At 38.7% G+C, this 19,330-nt stretch overlaps 2 protein-coding genes across 9 annotated transcripts in view; one reads left to right on the top strand and one right to left on the bottom strand.

Annotated features, from left to right (window-relative positions):
• Positions 1 to 2,536: 2,536 nt before the first annotated feature.
• The window catches only part of LOC135077685 (maternal protein tudor-like), a 31,203-nt gene continuing 14,409 nt past the window's right edge, over positions 2,537 to 19,330 (bottom strand). For all 8 annotated transcript variants that reach the window (XM_063972249.1, XM_063972251.1, XM_063972250.1 and 5 more), the window contains 4 exons: positions 8,191 to 8,352; positions 7,273 to 7,439; positions 6,619 to 6,854; positions 2,537 to 6,257 (listed from right to left, as the gene is read on the bottom strand). In XM_063972249.1, coding sequence (XP_063828319.1) covers positions 3,211 to 6,257; positions 6,619 to 6,854; positions 7,273 to 7,439; positions 8,191 to 8,352 — 3,612 coding nt within the window. In that variant the 3' untranslated portion in view covers positions 2,537 to 3,210. The remainder of the gene's footprint in view (positions 6,258 to 6,618; positions 6,855 to 7,272; positions 7,440 to 8,190; positions 8,353 to 19,330) is intronic.
• Positions 13,678 to 15,419, top strand: LOC135077687 (uncharacterized). Its single transcript, XM_063972257.1, has 5 exons — positions 13,678 to 14,035; positions 14,139 to 14,293; positions 14,657 to 14,722; positions 14,913 to 14,981; positions 15,082 to 15,419. Exons 1-5 carry the CDS (start codon positions 13,759 to 13,761, stop codon positions 15,373 to 15,375), a joined length of 861 nt encoding a protein of 286 aa, XP_063828327.1. The 5' UTR covers positions 13,678 to 13,758; the 3' UTR covers positions 15,376 to 15,419.

Raw genomic sequence — 19,330 nt, 5'->3', positions numbered from 1 at the left:
ATGGCATACAATGGACAAATTAAAATGTTCCTTGAATAAGCTATCCTGTTAATTTCAGCTTTATATTACGACTTAAAAGAAAGTTATTGAACTGCAAAAAATATCAGGAATTCTTCTATAAGCCAACCAAATTATAAAGGTTACAGAAAAGCGATCACTCCATACATACAGGTATACTTCGCAAATTAGTAGCTTAGCTGTCAATGTTTTGTACAGTTATGTGGAATATTGTAATTCGTGCAAACGATTTTTAAATATTAAATTTCTAATCAGTCTCCATCGTCCTTCCACCATGCGTTTTTTTTTTTCAAAAATAATGTCTAAAGTCTGTAGCTAAAGGTCTACGCTGCAAGATGGAAGAATCTTCTAGCCAAAAAGATGGCAGATGCAGCAGATGTCAACGGATTTAAAACTGGAGTTCATGTGACCCCTTGTAGACTTGAGTGTCCAGAGCGTCCCTTCCTCCACCATGCGTAAAAATTTTCACAAAAATACTGTCTAAGGTCTGTAGCTAAAGGTCTACGCTGCAAGATGGAAGAATCTTCTAACCAAAAAGATGGTAGATGCAGCAGATGTCAACGGATTTAAAACTGGAGTTCATGTGACTCATTGTAGACTTGAGTGTGTAGAGCGTTCCTTCCTCCACCATGCGTAAGAATTTTCACAAAAATACTGTCTAAGGTCTGTAGCTAAAGGTCTACGCTGCGAGATGGAAGAATCTTCTAGCCAAAAAGATGGCAGATGCAGCAGATGTCAACGGATTTAAGACTGGAGTTCATGTGACTCATTGTAGACTTGAGTGTGTAGAGCGTTCCTTCCTCCACCATGCGTAAGAATTTTCACAAAAATACTGTCTAAGGTCTGTAGCTAAAGGTCTACGCTGCGAGATGGAAGAATCTTCTAGCAAAAAAGATGGCAGATGCAGCAGATGTCAACGGATTTAAAACTGGAGTTCATGTGACCCCTTGTAGACTTGAGTGTCCAGAGCGTCCCTTCCTCCACCATGCGTAAAAATTTTCACAAAAATACTGTCTAAGGTCTGTAGCTAAAGGTCTACGCTGCAAGATGGAAGAATCTTCTAGCCAAAAAGATGGCAGATGCAGCAGATGTCAACGGATTTAAAACTGGAGTTCATGTGACCCCTTGTAGACTTGAGTGTCCAGAGCGTCCCTTCCTCCACCATGCGTAAAAATTTTCACAAAAATACTGTCTAAGGTCTGTAGGTAAAGGTCTACGCTGCAAGATGGAAGAATCTTCTAGCCAAAAAGATGGCAGATGCAGCAGATGTCAACGGATTTAAGACTGGACTGGCACCACCTTGCAATGTCATCCTCTCATTGTTATCTGTAATGTAAATTATTTTTAAAATGTATTAAAAAAATAAAATGTTCGTTTTATTATTTCAATAATCTGACCTCTCAACTCAACACAACACCTTTGTTCGCAACTGTACTGACGAAAGCTCGATATCATACCGTTGATTTAAGATGGCAAGCCTTATGTATGGAACGGTCGCTTTTTAGTGACCTTTATAATTTGGTCGGCTTATAGAAGAATTCCTGACATTTTTTTGCAGTCCGATAACTTTCTTATAAGCCGTAATATAAAGCTGAAATTAACAGGATAGCATATTCAAGGAACATTTTAATTTGTCCATTGTATGCCATGTTCCCTTGTTATAAGGGAATTGCGTATTCGGCCACGAAAGTAAGACTGTTAAAATAAATTAAATTTCTTGAAATCTCTCTTTTGCGCAAAGCCACATCATTTATATTTACTGTGGTTATAATGGTGTACCAAGGGTACATGCTACACCTTTTTATTCGATTTTAAGAGTACTGGTTTACTCACAAATGCGTTTTATCTGATTTTCGAAATCATTTAATTACACTGGTGTTTATCATTCAAATCAATGACTAATGCTTGAACTAATTTGGACATATCAAGGTCTATCATTGGTATTTTTTTCAAACTTCTGCGTTGAGCCATTTACGAGATCTGGGACATCACAAAACATTACCCCAGCAAAATTCTGAATAACTTGAGAACCGGAACACGAACAAATTTTGCTATTCGTGGACAAATTACTACGCAACAAAAGCTATCTATCCATGTATTTGGTTCCGGGATAGAATGACTTTCAAAAAAAAAATTTGCTGGGGTAACGTTTCAAACATTACCCCAGCAAAATCTGTTTTTTCCTAATAACTTTAAAACTATAATTTGAACGAATTTTGCTATTAGTGGACAAATTTCTGCTCACGACGCGATGGACTAATTATCTGCTATACTCTCGACTCTCTAAAGCACAACATTTATAAAAAATTTGCTGCGGTAATGCACTCTAAATGAAACCACATCATAATCGGTCCATTCGTTTAGGAGAGCCCGTTTGCGTAAAGCAACAGAACCCAAAAAAAATGTTGAGACTTGTGATCCGAGACATTAGCACTCTTTTTTTTAGTTGGGATTTTAAAAAAATAATTAAGGACCTTTACTTTTAACGTGAGAGAGATGGTTTTAATAAAACAAGTGATACTTTATACAGAACTTTAATGTTTTCTAAACAAACAATTCGCAAACATAACTATCTGTGATTATAGAAAATCAACTCCATCTGTATTACAAAACAATCATGTAGTTACACTGGTATATATTTTTATTATACACAAGAGGGATGAATCACTTACTTTTAACTGGTTGAAGGTGTTTTAATAAAAGCATTAAGGTAACCTATTTTCGTGTATAGTTTTGCATTAAACTCCACCAAAGGAATGTACGTACAGGGGATACATAACATACATTTTAAACTTATAAAATAAAGAAAATCTGCGTAAACAACGCAAATCAATATTTTAACAGAACTTAACATAAAAACAATTATAAAACGTAAAAATGAGTATTAACGACAATAATTATAATTATCACGTTTAAACGTTGAAAGGATTAGAAATTATATCATCACACTGCCAGCCATACTCATTCATATAATCGTAACTCACTGGTTAACGTCTAGGACGGGATGAAAACAATGGCTTAGAATTTTAAGTAGTTTTAACACAATTAGTCACAAACCATATAAAAAATAGTGTCGATCACACAGTAGACACTCATTCGTAATCTTAAGATTAATGTGTCATAGACTCACAAAAATAAAATATATAAAAAAGAAATACTAGTTAAACGCAATGAAAAAATATACTTATTTATTCACTGAGACGTCACCTCCGCTTTATTTACATCATCTTTTTTGACATCCTCTTTAGTCTGGTCCACAGCCTTAACTTCAGCAGTCGATTCTGCTTTCTTTCCCGTAGGACTTTCCTTCACAGGCGATCCCTTCGAGGGTGATTTGTCTTGATCACCGCTCGTGTAGCCAGTATCGGTATTTATAGAATCCTTGGACTCCTCTCTTTCGGGGGTTTTGATAGTGTCATTAGAATTTTCCAAAGTTTCGCTAGAAGTGTTTTTTTCTGGACTAGCGGTTACGTCATTGCTGCTTTCCTCTGAGGCGAGGGCGATATCGTCACTCAAATTGTCAGCTTTTGCGTCAAAGGACTTATTTTCTATGACAGTGTGGTTGCTATCTAAGCTTTCATCGAGGTCTGGCTGTGACGTATTTAAATCAGTCTCGGCATCAGCAAATTCGTCATCAGCCTCTTTAGCGTCTCCGCCGCCCTCCTCTTTACTGATTTCAATATTGTCAGTATCTTTAACTTCTTTAACAGATACTTTTTCACTACTGTCACTAGCATCAGTGTTTTGTTTCGATACAACAGTACTTGTTTCTTGTATGACTTCTTTAGCTGCCGGTTCTACTGTTGATGTAGCTTCAACCTTAGGTTCTGCATTCTCTGTTGAGGTAATGGCTACCTCATTTTGTGGCTCCTTTGTTTCTACTTGAGTATGCTCGGCTGTTGATTCAACTTTTTCACCTTCTTTAACTTGAGCCTCAGCTTTCGTTTCAACTACTTGAGCGTCTGTTTCCGTTCCAACTACATGGGCCACTTCCGTATCAGTTACTTGGGCCACTTCCGTATCCACTTGGACCACGTCCGTATCCGTTACTTGGGCCACTTCGGTTTTTGCTACTTGGGCCACTTCGGTATTCGCTACTTGGGCCACATTTTCGGTATCTTCTACTTGAGCAACGGCTTCCGTTTTCGCTACTTCCGTTTCTGACGAAATTAGAGAAGCCACATCTTTGCCATCTAGGAACACCTTTACAAGTATCGGTTCCTTCGTGCTATCTAAAAATTCTATCCGGAATGTGTGCGTTTCATCGGATGCCAATTCATCCAGCTTAGCTTTCGCAGATTCACTCGTGGAACTATCTACAGTGATTCCAGCCAATCGACAGCATTTAGCCAAAGGTTCGATCTGAGATAAGTCTTCTGGAAGTTGCCGGAATTGGTCACACTTAGCTTTGTTACCGAAATCGATAAATTGTACGTGGTATGCACCATCGCAGAACTCCAGGATTTTAGCTCGGTACCACTGCTCGTCGTCGTCCCAGAAAGCGGCGCATAGCGCTCCAACTTTCAATTCGGGAGCGGCCTCAAACTCTGCCGCACCGTCCAAACTGTCGGTCACCTTGTCAAGATCAGCTGACGTGTCATTGAGTTGAACGTAGAATTCATCCACTGAGTTCACGTGGCATATGATGCCGTCACTGTGCAGATCTTGACCGACGGGTGTCGGTCGCTCGCTCACCGGCTGTTCCGTTTGCTCCTCGCAGAGCCCAACTAGCTCCTCGGTTACCGATTTGCCCTCCAAATATAACTCAACGATAGATATATCGCCGGACGCTATGAACTGTACGTTAAAAATAGTAGCACCCTCAGCTGCCAATTCGTTAAATTTAATCTCCGATTTACGCGACCACGTTTTGATGTCGCGCGGTTTTTGAAGGGCACACTTTCTAGATAGCGCCGGTTTGACTTTAAGTTCGTCGGGCAGACTGCGCAGCTCGTTAGCGATAGACGCGTTACCGTAGTCCATGAAAAGGACCTCGGTGCCCTCCGAGCCGTCGACGATGACTTGGGCTCGGTACCACTCCCCGTCTTCGGGGTATTTAGCTGCGCAAATGACACCTTCCTCCTTGTCCTTGAGCTCCGGGAAATTCTCGGCGTCTACCATGGCAGACTCCATCGCTTGCAACTCGGGAGCGGCAGTTTCCAGCTGAATCCAAAATTCGGAGGGCGAGTTGACGTGACTTGCGAAGCACGACGGCAGGTCGCCTCCGCATTCGGTCTCCTCGGATCGCGCCGCGTACCCCTCCGACACCAGTTTATCTGTTAGGTTCTGGCCGTTGATGAATATGTCCACGTACGTGGTGACGTCTTTAAGCACTATTAGAGCATCGACGGCCGTAGAGAAATCGCCCACGAGTTGGGTGAAGAAGTCCGAGGACGGTTCTGACCACTGGCCGGTGCCGGTCGGGACCGCGTTCACGCTCGACTTGATCGCGTATCGCTCGATTTGCTTGAAATGGTCGGGCATCGTCTTGATCAGACCGGGCTGGTTGTCCAATACGTCCGTGTTGCCGTAGTCGATAAAGCGGACCGTGGTTATATCTGAATCCGAGTCGAGTATTTCAGCGCGGTACCACTGATCGTCGGCGAGATACTTGGCCACACAGAGCGTGCCCATCTCGCGGTTTTCAACGTCTGCGTAGCTTTCGGCGTTGGCCTGCAACTCGGCTTGGATCTCCTCGATTTTGTCGACCTTATCGGCCATTTGCAGCCAGAAGTGCCCGGGCGTGTCGACGTGGCTGATGTAGACGCGCGTGCAGCCTTCGGGTGAGGCGGCGGGCTCGTCGGCCGGCGCCTCCGCCTTGGGCTCCTCGCTGGAAGCGATCTGCGGCGTGGCCAGTTTCTCGTTGACGAGCTTCATGGCCAAATCCACGCCATCGAGGTGTAAGCTGGCCAGCCAGCCGTCGTTTCCGAACGCTAGCGTCACCTGAACTTCCTTTTCCGTGGTCCATTCGGTAAGTTTCGCAAGAGCATCGTCCTGCAAGGCGACTAAGCCCAAACTGGCCACGAGGGCAAGTGAGCACGGCTCGTAGAACTTGAGATCCAGAACCTTGAGGTTTTCTTTGGGGATAACCTCAGTGTTTCCGTAGTCGGAGAACTGCACCTTGATCTGGTCGTCATCGTTGCTGATGACGGTGGCGCGGTACCAGTTGCCGTCGGTGGACTTTGCTGCGCATATCGTGTCCACGTCGAAAGTGGCCAGCGGTTCGGCTTGACCTTCACCTAAGAAGACAAAGTAAAATAGAAGTTTAGCCCAGTGCGATTTTAAAGATAATAATATTTCAATCCGATATGTAATGTAATCAAGTCTGATAAAATTTTATCAAAGCTGTTTGTAGATTTTGCAGCTTAAAATTTAACCAGTATCATAACTGTCAGGACAACAAGACTATTACATAGGGAAATACACAGTGTTTGGAAATATCAAAAGCAGACACACAAGGAAATCGTAAGGCTGAGTTACACCACCTAACTTTGACCGCAACATTAACGAAAAGCGTTGCTTTTTGCATGGAGTTGGATAGATTTTTGACGATTGTTAAAGTAAGATGGTGCAACCCAGCATATTTTTTTTTAAACTTACCCTCTTCATAAAACTTGTACAGATCATCCAGCAGTTGTGCAATCTTGTCAGAATCCGCCGACTTGTGCAGGTATATCTCATTCAAGTTCTCCGAGTGGACCACATACGCGAGTCCGAAGTTGTAGTTGAATACTGTGCGCATGCAGAACGGAATCACTTCGTCGTAGGCGCCTTCGTCTGGGGTGATTATGGCGATCTTTTTGCCTGTTTGGCAGTCGTATAGTGTTGACACGAGACTGAAAATAATGAACTTAGGTTAAAACTTAGACATGATAATAATAAATAATAAATCTTATAGGGTAGTGCCAATGGAGTTATTTGATAAAACATATCTTGAACATCCTTATGAATATTACTTTAAATTACATTAGGCGACATAAATAGGTTGTTTATTACAACAATCAAAAATGCTATTCTAATTCAATAAAAAATCTGTCAATATGACTCTTTACTCTTCAGTGTCCAATGACTGGAAGTTTGAAGACCTACCCAAGTCAAAAAGAATATAAAGGGAAAGTAGTTTCAGTTTTAGACCTCTATAGCTATGTATATTTTCCATAGAAGTCATATTGATTGGCCTATAAAAGAATTTGACGTGTCTTTGAGTGAAAAAGTAGTATACTTCAATACACAAGCGATGTATAATATATTTACCTGATGCCCTCAACATTGTTGATGTAAATAATGAACTTGTTGTTGGTGAGCTTCTGCTTCATCTCGTCCAGGGAGAGAAGCACCTCCGACTGCTCCGTGTAATTGTTGAGGCAGCATTCCAGCGACTGGTAGTAGTACACGCTTAGCTCTGTCGGCAGGATCATGAGCTGGAACAAATGGTAAGTTAGTTTTAACTATAGTCTGGTCGCCGAGCACGTAGAATTTTGTCCAATGACCCCAAGATCCTTATCGCTCGCGCGTAATTATATTGCTGTCGCGACTGTGCGACAGGCGCCCGCAGTGAGTGTGCGAGCGTAACAGCAAACATAATTACGCTCGAGCGATAAGGATGGGTAGCTTGGGGTCATTGGACAAAATTCTACGTGCTCGGAGACCGGGCTTTAGTTTTGTCGTGAACCCTAAAACAGATCTTCCGTGTCAATACGTCTAAAAGAAGTCTTGAAAGAGCCCTTGTAGATGTGACAATGACTCAGGGAGAAAACCATTTTCACCTTATTACTAGCAGGCTAAAGTAGCTGATGTTTGATTATATGAAAAATGTTACTGATTAAGAAGAATCATTTTGGTTCTAAGCTATAACGGAAGCAGTTATTAGTTACTGCTGCTATAAAAAGGGTTTTATTAAGGCCCAGAACAGACGGTGAAACGCAACTGCAATGAAACTGCAACTGCTAGTTACTTTTGAGTTGCATCTAAGTTTCTGTCAGTTTCGTTTCACCGTCTGTTCTGGGCCTAAAGGTTAAGAGCAAGTCAATAACATTAGTGGTGGGATTACAGTAAAAAATACAGGTCTTTAGCATCAACAGGTACAGGCAACGGTAAATACTGTGGTCTCTTGTGGCTGTAATAAGTTTCATGTAGTTACACACTGTAGTTACTTTAAAAAAAATAGCTTACCTTGTCCAAAGATGTGGTGATGACATTCCCGTAGTCTGGCAACACCGCGGAGATTTTGCTGGAGTCAGAGACATCGTTCAGTATGGCGCGGTAGATCTTGTCTTCATGCTTGACGGTGCAGTGGATGCCTTCCGCTAGGCTCTCGGCCGTTAGTGGGGTGAGCTGAAGGAGACGAGTTACGATTAGCAAAGAAAAATAATAGTTTCAAAGAAATTACTCAATAAACAGTTTTTTGGCGAATTAAAACCTCATAAAGGTAAGAAGGCCCTGGATGCAGGCCGCTACCAACCGATGTGGAAATCAATGGGGGAGGCCTATATTCAGCAGTGAAGAAAGAATTTATTCGATGCAAGTATACAACAGACAAAATAACAACTAAAACTAAAACAATAGAACGGGTACAAGCACCAAAATGGCATCTGCTCAGTATAAGCCGTGACGACAGGAAGCGCGTATTCTGCGGAAGACAGTAGAGCTAAAGGGCGCAACTCGCCCAGGAACAATCGGTTAACAAGTAATTTTAAACATAGGGGCCGTCCATATATTACGTCATTCTAAATTAGGGGGGGGGGGGGGGGTTGGTCTGCGGATGACGGTAAATGATAGATAGGGGGGGGGGTGTTTCGAAATTGACGTCATTCTTATTTATTTATTTATAGTTTATTGTTCACGTACAAAAAGATTATTTCTAAAAAGAAAGGACAATGGGCAAAATGGTACCCGGTTCCAATAGATATGCTTCTAGTGTCATTTAAAAGGTCTTACCAAGACGAACAACTTTTACTATGACCACCAGCCTCAGATCTGGTTGTGTTCGAAGTTAAACGTACTTTTTTGCAGAATGGTACCCGGCTCCAATAGTTATGTTTGTAGTGTCATTTGAAAGGTCTTACCAAGACGAACAACATTTACTATGGCCACCAGCCTCAGATCTGGTTGCGTTCGAAGATAAACATACTTTTTGTATAGTAGAAGTATCACACGTGTCCATGGTATGGTACTTAGGTTATGCGAGGCATGAAGGGTTTACTGCTCCAGCATTCTTCCTTAACTCTATAATTATTTATAGGGATAATTGTGAAATAAATATTTTTATTTGAAGAACTACTAGCCCTTATTTATAAAAAGTTACACCTAGGATGAACCATGGATTAAAATGACATTTCCATACCAAATGACAATTTAAGCAAGAGTACAACTAGGGTGTAACTTAATTTTGTTAATAAAGGGGTTAGGATTTTATTACTTCTTAAGGATTTTATTATTGGTTGCTAAAGTGAATAAACCCACAAGACCCAATAAGTCCACCCACAAGATGAACCGACGACCTCATAAAGGTAACGGGAATACGCTGGATGCAGGCTGCAACCTACCGGCCATTGTGGAAATCATTGGGGGAGGCCTATGTTCAACTGGACGTGCTATGGCTAAAATGATCATGATGATGATGATGAAAGAGAATCAAGGGCTAATAGCTTGCGTAGTTCGTCGTAGGTATAATCCTTTCCTTTTCAATGCTTCTTTTAGTTATATTAATAGATTGTAGTCATAGTACAAACTCGTATACATGGATGATTGTGTTATACTTTCTTATAATACTTAGTGGAATTACTGCTTTCAAAACGTGAATTAGAACTGGCCCCATAGCAGATATTTTCCTACATCTAAAGGCCTTTTGAAATATATATTGGTTATGGCTATTGGAGCGGGTACCACTTTCCATACATTTGTGCCCATCATCCTTTCTTCCAGCACACCTAGTAAGTGAGACTGCAAATGTGAGAGGCGGCTAAGGCACGTACAATACTAAAATAACTCATAATAAACATACATAATGCAACATAGATGTACACAAATACAGTAATAACTACAGATAAAATAAATAAACATAATATTACATATAATACTAGCTGCCCGCCCCGGCTTCGCCCGTGGTACTTACATGTATTATACATGTCGGAGCGTCGGGCTCTCGGACGGCACCAGAAGGGTCTCTCATTGAATTCATACTATCTACCTATGTGGGCGTATAGGGAACACGTGCGAGTGGATACTAACACTAATTATAATCACTGATTATAAACGACTAACTTTACTAGACTAGAATGTAAAGACTGGTTCGTAATTTAATCAATATTGTCCACAGTTAAATTTAACAGAAAGATCAAAGTTACTGAATTACTTTAACAAAGTTAGAGACGCCTAGACTTAATAAATTGGGAGCGATTGACGAATTTGTGAACCACGCCCAGTCACCACCACGTCCAAAACCCGAATGTGCAATGACTCTAACACTGAGTCCCAAAATCTCTACGTTCCAGGGCTCTGTACCTGAAGTTTTTGTAAAGCTATTAATCCATCAATACTGCACTTGAACGGGTCCACAACTACGTCAGGCAACATGGAGATTTATGTCACCTTCGTTCCCAGGCGCGCACTTAACTCTGGCATAAGAGCTTTGGCGCTGCTTAAAATTCCATAGCAATAAACTAGCTAACACATTGAAAGTGTTGTGAGAACTATAACATTAAGTTATTTAATTTATTGCGCCCCGCGCGCCGACACGGCGATCCTGACTCTCACGCGTCCTCGTGTGGATCAGCATTTAAGTCGTCATGTAATATGACAACCTCACTCATGTAACTTAAAGTACCGTTCGGCTATCCTACAATACCACTATGAGTAGGAAGGTGCATGTCAGTAAAATGTCAGGTCTCCACAGATTCAAATCAAAACTACAAAGTTTTCAACTCAGTCAAGAACAAATCTAGTTTCAACTAGAATCTTAAAGTTATTTCAACCAAAACTAAGGCCAAGGTTAACGTAACTAATACCCGTGACACACTGTCACGCGCTATCGGAACACATCCGACCATCGGAATCACCATCCGATACCACCAGCACTCACGGCCAGTCACAATGGCACTCACGGCCAATCACCATCGGTACTCACGACCGAACACAAAGGCACTCTCATGGCCTCACCATCGGTATAGATGACCGATCACAACGGCACTCTCATGGCCGTTCACAAAGGCACTCCCATGGCCTCACCATCGGTATAGATGACGGAACACAACGGCACTCTCATGGCCGATCACAAAGGCACTCCCATGGCCTCATCATCGGTACTCACGACCGATCACAACGGCACTCTCATGGCCGATCACAAAGGCACTCCCATGGCCTCACCATCGGTATAGATGACCGAACACAACGGCACTCTCATGGCCGATCACAAAGGCACTCTCATAGCCCCACCATCGGTATAGATGACCGAACACAACGGCACTCTCATGGCCGATCACAAAGGCACTCTCATAGCCCCACCATCGGTATAGATGACCGAACAGCAGCTATCGAAACAAATTCAATCAACTGCCCAACCCATGACCTCATTACTCATCATCGCCGCGCAGTCTCCGACCAGCTAAACTGGGTTAGGAATATGACCTACGATCGACAACAAGACAAGGCCCTGAGTACTCTTAGTCATGTTAACCAGCCATAATTTTCGTCATAACTAACATTAAAATGTCAAAAGATACTACAACAATATCATCATTATTGATATTCTTTCTTATAATAACTCTTTCAATCTCATTAGCGCCGACAACGGCTAAACCTGACTATTTCTCGCTCTGTGGGGACGTAACATTTCAGCATCACTCGATAGCAATCGTTAGCATATTTATAAATTCTATAAACAACTGACTAATGATTTTAAAATCACATCGGTCATTATCATCTCAAATCAAAAAAAAAAAAAAAAAATTATTGCATAATGTAAGTACTCGTACATAAAGATCACACACTACTTACATAGGTTGTATAAGGCGTCACTAACCGTGTTATCATTAAAAATAATTCATACACGACCAGTCCTAGACTAAAATCAAAATAAAACATACTCTAATAAAAAAAAATCATAATCAAAATTCAAATTCAAAATTTAGATAAAATCAAAATTTAATCAAAATCAAAATCTGATCAAGATCATAATTTAATCAAAGTCAAAATGTAATTAAAATCAAAATTTAAAATTTAATAAAAATTTAATTAAAATTTAATTAAAATTTATCTGAACCAAAATTTAATTAAAATCAAATCAAAATTAAAAACAGAAAGGAATCAGAAAGTTTATTACTTGCACCCAAACTTTAGATAGGTAACTAGGTACTGCTCATAAAAACCTATCAGTTTTTTGAGAGCGACAACTGATAAAAATGTAATTGAATCAAGAAATTGTTGAACTACACCATACTATTTTGGCATGTCTACAACAGAATCAATTATTTTTTTTCATAATTCTAGATTAGAATAAAGAAAAGGAAATGTCAAATCTAATATTAGTAATCCTAGTAGTCCTAAATACAAACTACTAACTTATTTTAAAATACTAACGATGTTAAACTCAATATCAATCATCAAGAATGAACCGAGTGTAATAACAATGTCAATATTTTTGAGAATACTTATGCATTTTCATTTTTACATTGCTTCTATTCAAATTCGTTATAACAACTAGAATTCAACGACCCTAAATAGGTAGTTACGATAGTTTGGGTCTAATATGAATCCAGTTATCAAGATTTTCTTATTTAAACAAAATCAATAACATGAATTTTGAAATGCGTTCTTGGTTTTCTCAAATCTCTGTTTATTTTTACCTAAATACGAATTATACCATAGTCATTGTTTATTTATTCAATGTTTGGATTGGAACAGACTTGAAAATATGGCATAACTAATTAGAAACAATCTGATAGCACTAGAAATGTTCTAAAATAGCATCTTTTCGGTGCATAATACCAGACATTCAGTAATTTGATTATTATCAAACTAAGTGAAGTCAACTTTATTGCGAGTAATTTGTTAAAAAGTTGCAGTCAGAAACAAGTGTAAAATCGTAGCTAGTAAAAAATATCGAAAATGTTTATGGTTAAGTAGGTAGGTAGGTACTTAACGATTGAATTCCTCCACATGAGACCCCAAAACTCAAGTACTTCACTTAAGATTTTTTTAAACGATCCCTTTTTTATTGATTTTTGGTTTCAAAGCTTTAGGCCCAGTTTCACCATACTCTGTTAGTTATTCTCTTAATGAGACATTACTTAACCAGTCATTAAAGTTAACAGGGGTGCTAACAGCACTGTTAAATTTTTGTGTCCCATGGTATTATTTTAACAGACCATTAAGAAATCATACATTAAGCGAATGAGTAGTGAATGAGTCTCAAATCATTCACTCACTTCCTAAACCGACCAAAACAAAATGTCATTGTATGTAATGGAATTGCTTCGAAAACGAGCACTATTCTCTTTAGTCGTATAATATTTTTGTGACATGTAAGGCGACTGATTTAAATACCACGTATTTTGTAGAATTCATCAGAAATCGGGTTGCATTTCATTTTGCTGGTTGAATAAATGTCAAACATTTGTTTGTATTCTGTGTGTGTGACTGAGTTTGAGGTTACCTACCTTGTTTTCGCATTGTGGTTTTGTTGTGTGTTAATTTTTCAAGTGTTATAATTGTGTATTACCGTGTGTTACATCTTGTTTTATAATGTCGAAGAAAACACGCGGGCCGAATTTTTCTTCAAACGAAAAGGAAATCCTAATTGAGTTAATTACCAAATTTAAAGATTTGGTTGAAAACAAAAAAACCGATGCCGTAACATCGGCTAACAAAAACGAGGGATGGCGTAAATTAACAGAAGAGTTCAACTCTTTGAGCTCTTTCAGTGTCCGAAACACTGAACAATTAAAAACTTGTTGGGACAACATAAAACGCACCACGAGAAAGGATAAGGCAAGGACTAAGAAAGAATTGTTTTTAACAGGTATGTATTAGGTATATTATGGAATTATTGATGCGAACATACCTATTTACAATATAACCATGTTATTATTAAGTATTTTACCATACAGCTTTTGCTTTTGCAGGAGGAGGCAGGCCAAATCTTCCACCAACAGAACCATTCCTGGGCCAGGTAGAAGTGCTACTTGGGCCAACATTAAGTGGACTGGAGAATCCATTTGATTCCGATGCCCAATACTCGGAACAAGTTTTATCAGAAAATGAAATTGAAGTACCACAAGTAAGTACCAAACACCTACTTTGAGTTTTTTCAAAGTGTGACTGTTTTTAATCAATATATTATTATTATCTTAATTTATTATAGACAAGCAGCATTACTGGTGATATGCCCATAATACATACATAAAACATAATTTATTGGAATTATTGATTTATGGCTTGGAGTTAGTATCAAGTGTAAACTATTGTAAACTTTGTAAAATTGTGTAGGCAGTAAAACTATAGACAATGGTGTGGTGTAGTTTAATTATTAAAGCTAGATGATATACATCAAAAAGCGTTTCCAATGTCTTCAAAACACAAACTGCAATGTGCAACGCAGCCCAAGAGGCTTTATGATTTATAATCCTTTTTTTTGTTTTAGAATGAACTGATTGTGATTCCATCAATACCTTTGGAATCAGATGAATGCTCAAAGGTAGTACAAGAGGTCAGTCACTTATATAAACATGTTAACAAGTTAGTAGCATAGGATTAATTTTAAATATCAGGAGTATCAACTATACCATAAAAACAAAATATTAAGCTCAGATCAGAATATAAGTTTGCAAAGAGAAAATTAAAATATATGCAGGTAATAATAATATGTGAACTACGTTACAAGGTACTTTTTGTTTTAGATTGAATGCACTGGTCCGTTGGAGATCTCAGAACAGAGAGAAGATGAATGTTCGAATGCAGTACCAGAGGTCAGTATAATAATAATAAATAATAAGGCAGTTACACATATTATGCAAAAAAAAACAACATGGGCATAAAATTTAAAGTACTTCTTCAATTATGTTTCAGTGCAAAGATGTGAAAATGTGGAATGGTTGGTCACCGGCTGCATTAAAATCTAAAGTATCTGACCCATTGGTGCTAAAGAAAAAGAAAAGTCCATCATGGTTGCAGAGAAGACGACCGAAGGCTTCTATACAGGACAAATTACTACAAAGTAAATTGGAATTAGTGGAAATTATGAAAAAAAATAATGAATTGGATCTGAAACACAAACTTCTTCTACATGAAGAACAATTGAAACAGGAAAAAATCAGAACCGCAATATTGGAGTTGCAATTAAAAAAAGAACAAAACAGCTAATTTGTAAGCAAAAACTTCCTATGTTCTATGATTTTAAGTTTAATAAGTGGAAAAATAAAATAAAAGTTTTGAAAACAGCTAGTTATATTTATTGAATTATCTTATTTATTTAAAAATTGAAAATAAACTTCAGTAATTGTAGGTAGGTACCTATATCACTTTACAAAGCAGTTAAGTACAAACTCTTAAAGTAGTCATTAATAAGCTGCCTGCGTACTGGATTAATGTCCCTTGTGGTTGGATCAGTTCTGTTCCCATTGTTTCTTTGTTCTCTGATATGGCCTTGTTGCAATAATTCTTCCCATGGTTTTGGAAGCTCTAAATCAGGGTCATCTGGTGGTAAATCTTCCTTTGCCCTTATGAGAATATTATGCAGTACTGCAGTGGCCACGATAACAGGCAGGCAGTTTTTTATTTGAATCTGCATTCCCAAAGCGAGCACTGGGAAGCGACGTTTCCAAACTCCAAACAGGCGTTCAATAGGGTTTCTACTTCTTATCTGAGACTCATTATAGAGTACCTCCTCTGGTGTCCTTGGATTTTCCAGTGGCATCATGACATAAGGTCGATTCATGTATCCACTGTCAGCTAGAAGAACTGCATCACCATACCGGTTACTTTCAAATAATGCATTTCTATATGAGGCATTCCAAATAGTCTGATCTTGACTGCTTCCTGGCCATCTTGCCACCAAATCTAAAATTTCTAGGTTTGCACCACCAATGGCTTGCACATTTAATGACATGTAACCTTTCCTATTCCTAAAATACTCTGCATTTTCTCCGCCAGGTGAACGTATACGTATATGTGTGCAGTCCAAAGCACCCAAAGCTTTTGGGAATCGTGCAATATTATAAAAATTTAATTGAGCTTCCGATAGTTCCTTCTCTGAATTAGGAAACTTGATAAATTGGCTGCTGAGGGAGGCTATTGCAGTGGTAACTTTATGAATAATCCTATGTGAAGTAGACTTGCTTGCTCCGCTGTAATCTCCTACGGTGATTTGTTGCGAACCGGTTGCATAATACCTCAAAGTCAAAAGGAGTTGATTGATTGGTGAAATAGATTCATTCCTGTAACAAAATTGAGGTTAGGTTTAATACCATGTTGTAGGTACCTAATACTTAAGTAATTTTAGACTATAATTTTGTTGTAAGTAGGTACATAAGTGCAAGCAAGTAATTTACTTACCGATCTGATGGGTATTCAAGATTGTCTTCAATCAATTCCAACACATCCAAAACAGATTCTTTCGAAAGTCGAAATCTTATGCGAAAATCAACATCGTCATATTCTTCGAAATAATGACGCCGTTCTTTAATAATTTTAGGTCGTCGTACTATATAGTCCAAATTGTCTAAAACTTCCAAAGGATCCTCGTTTTCGAAAATAAAATTGTACGCCATCGCGATCCTGTTCCTGTGTGACAGTAAACTAACAGCCTGTTAACCATCTAACGGACCTAATGAGCAGCAATTAAGTTTAACAACGGATTACGGATATTTAACATTCGTTAAAACATGGTGGGACATTCAATAACCTTAACAGTCTGTTAAATGATTTAACAGGGGTGTTAATTATTTAACATTGTATGGTGAAACTGGGTCTTAGTGTTTCAAACAAGGTCTCCTTACAAAAAATCCCTTGTTCGATGGATTCCATAAGAAGTATGACATCATTATGTCAGCATAATTATTATAAAATGGAATGTAGTTACTTACATTTCTTAGAGATTTGTAAAAATACAGAAAGTGAACTTCTCAAAGGATTGGAAACTGTATTGCGATTTTCATTAAATTCATAATAGCCAATATACAGGCAAACAGTAGGTACACGTTTAGTAATGACGTCTAATGTGACACCAAAATATTTCATACGCTGCCCATATTTTTTTTGCATAAGGTGTTAAAATGCATCACAAAAAATATTCGATGGATGACAGTACCATTAGCGTATTACTTTTGCGTTGACACTAAAACATGCCTTTCCTTGTACCTAACAGTATGAAAAATCAAATGTAAGGCGTACTGAATTTATACGTGCACTGTGACTTCAGCAAATCAATCTTAATACCCTCAGATCATAGAAGATCTGAGTTAACACCTAACATCTGTGGATGCTACTGTCCACGAAAGTGTTAAATCCGTCTATCTTTTCATCATTAGTGTGGCAAACAATAAATGTATAGCTAGATAGATGAACAATTTCCTTATTTAAACTAGCAATAAAACAACAGTGGTGGTTGTTCACCCTTTAAGCATTAGGAGAGCGCCTCTTCAGGGGACACATGAATCTCAATTCTATTTGAGATTAGGTATCTCATTTTTGATACACGTTTTATGACGATAAAACACAAATTCATTCACCGCTCCACCACACCAGCGCTTTTAGATTGGAATTGGATAAAACCAAAAATTTGGAAGGTGGAAAAGTAGTCATTTTAATAGTTTATAACTTTCAGTGGTAGTACCAAGAATTACTGGTATCATCATTATTCTTTAAATAAGTCAAATTAAATTATCTATGGCCGATCCAAAAAGATTCAGTTTAGTGAAAATATCAACTTTAAATTTTACCATTACTTAGAATACTTGTCTATTCTAAAGTAGGATTTTTTTTATTAATCAATTTTATCCTTCATGTATTTTTGACACAGTATACATCTTTATTTAAATTTCATAGTATATCATTCTGTTTCATTAACTTTAGCACGATCAGATGGTGTGCCTACTTCACACAAATTAACCATTCGTCATTTTTTTAACATCTTTCGAGTTTACAACAGCCGGTGCAACTCGAGCAAAGTCAAGCAAAAAGTGGTAATAATTATTTAAATTATTTTATTATTGCCTAACCACGTATCGTGTCAAAGCATATTATTGAGTTACAATCTAAATCTTACGAACCATCTAAATGTACGTAAAATTACGATCAATAAATAATGAGTTACCACCACATAGTACCTATTTTCAGGAATCACACGAAAATCACAAAACAACGTATCAAATCAACAATCGATCACATAAGTATCAAAACAGACTTGAGACTACACGTTACCACATGCAAGTGACCACATACATTATGTGTCATCCAGAAAATGTATTAAAACAACATTTTCTCTATTCAAAGAAAAAGCAGTCTCAAAGTCAAAATAAAAATGGAACGACTGACCGTATGCAGCAATCTCCACCACCGTGCAGGCCCGGTGATGCTACTCAGCTCCTGATGATCATACTTTACCAGAAGCTGTCGTCACCTGGACACGCGACAAACCACTCTGCAGGTGCAGAGGGTCCACGCCATTTCGCACTCGCGACGCGGAATCCCACTTCTGATGTCGGAGCGTCGGGCTCTCGGACGGCACCAGAAGGGTCTCTCATTGAATTCATACTATCTACCTATGTGGGCGTATAGGGAACACGTGCGAGTGGATACTAACACTAATTATAATCACTGATTATAAACGACTAACTTTACTAGACTAGAATGTAAAGACTGGTTCGTAATTTAATCAATATTGTCCACAGTTAAATTTAACAGAAAGATCAAAGTTACTGAATTACTTTAACAAAGTTAGAGACGCCTAGACTTAATAAATTGGGAGCGATTGACGAATTTGTGAACCACGCCCAGTCACCACCACGTCCAAAACCCGAATGTGCAATGACTCTAACACTGAGTCCCAAAATCTCTACGTTCCAGGGCTCTGTACCTGAAGTTTTTGTAAAGCTATTAATCCATCAATACTGCACTTGAACGGGTCCACAACTACGTCAGGCAACATGGAGATTTATGTCACCTTCGTTCCCAGGCGCGCACTTAACTCTGGCATAAGAGCTTTGGCGCTGCTTAAAATTCCATAGCAATAAACTAGCTAACACATTGAAAGTGTTGTGAGAACTATAACATTAAGTTATTTAATTTATTGCGCCCCGCGCGCCGACATACATATAAA

This window comes from Ostrinia nubilalis, chromosome 13 (genome assembly GCF_963855985.1).
Source record: "Ostrinia nubilalis chromosome 13, ilOstNubi1.1, whole genome shotgun sequence".
In the NCBI taxonomy this organism is placed as follows: Eukaryota; Metazoa; Arthropoda; class Insecta; order Lepidoptera; family Crambidae; genus Ostrinia; species Ostrinia nubilalis.
This window is presented reverse-complemented; position numbering and strand designations above follow the sequence as displayed.

Coding starts and splice junctions, on each gene's coding strand:
- LOC135077687 (XM_063972257.1), top strand. CDS start 13,759: ATGTCGAAGAAAACACGCGGGCCGAATTTTTCTTCAAACGAAAAGGAA. Junction 14,036..14,138: donor GAAAGAATTGTTTTTAACAG/GTATGTATTAGG, acceptor TTGCTTTTGCAG/GAGGAGGCAGGCCAAATCTT. Junction 14,982..15,081: donor GTTCGAATGCAGTACCAGAG/GTCAGTATAATA, acceptor ATTATGTTTCAG/TGCAAAGATGTGAAAATGTG.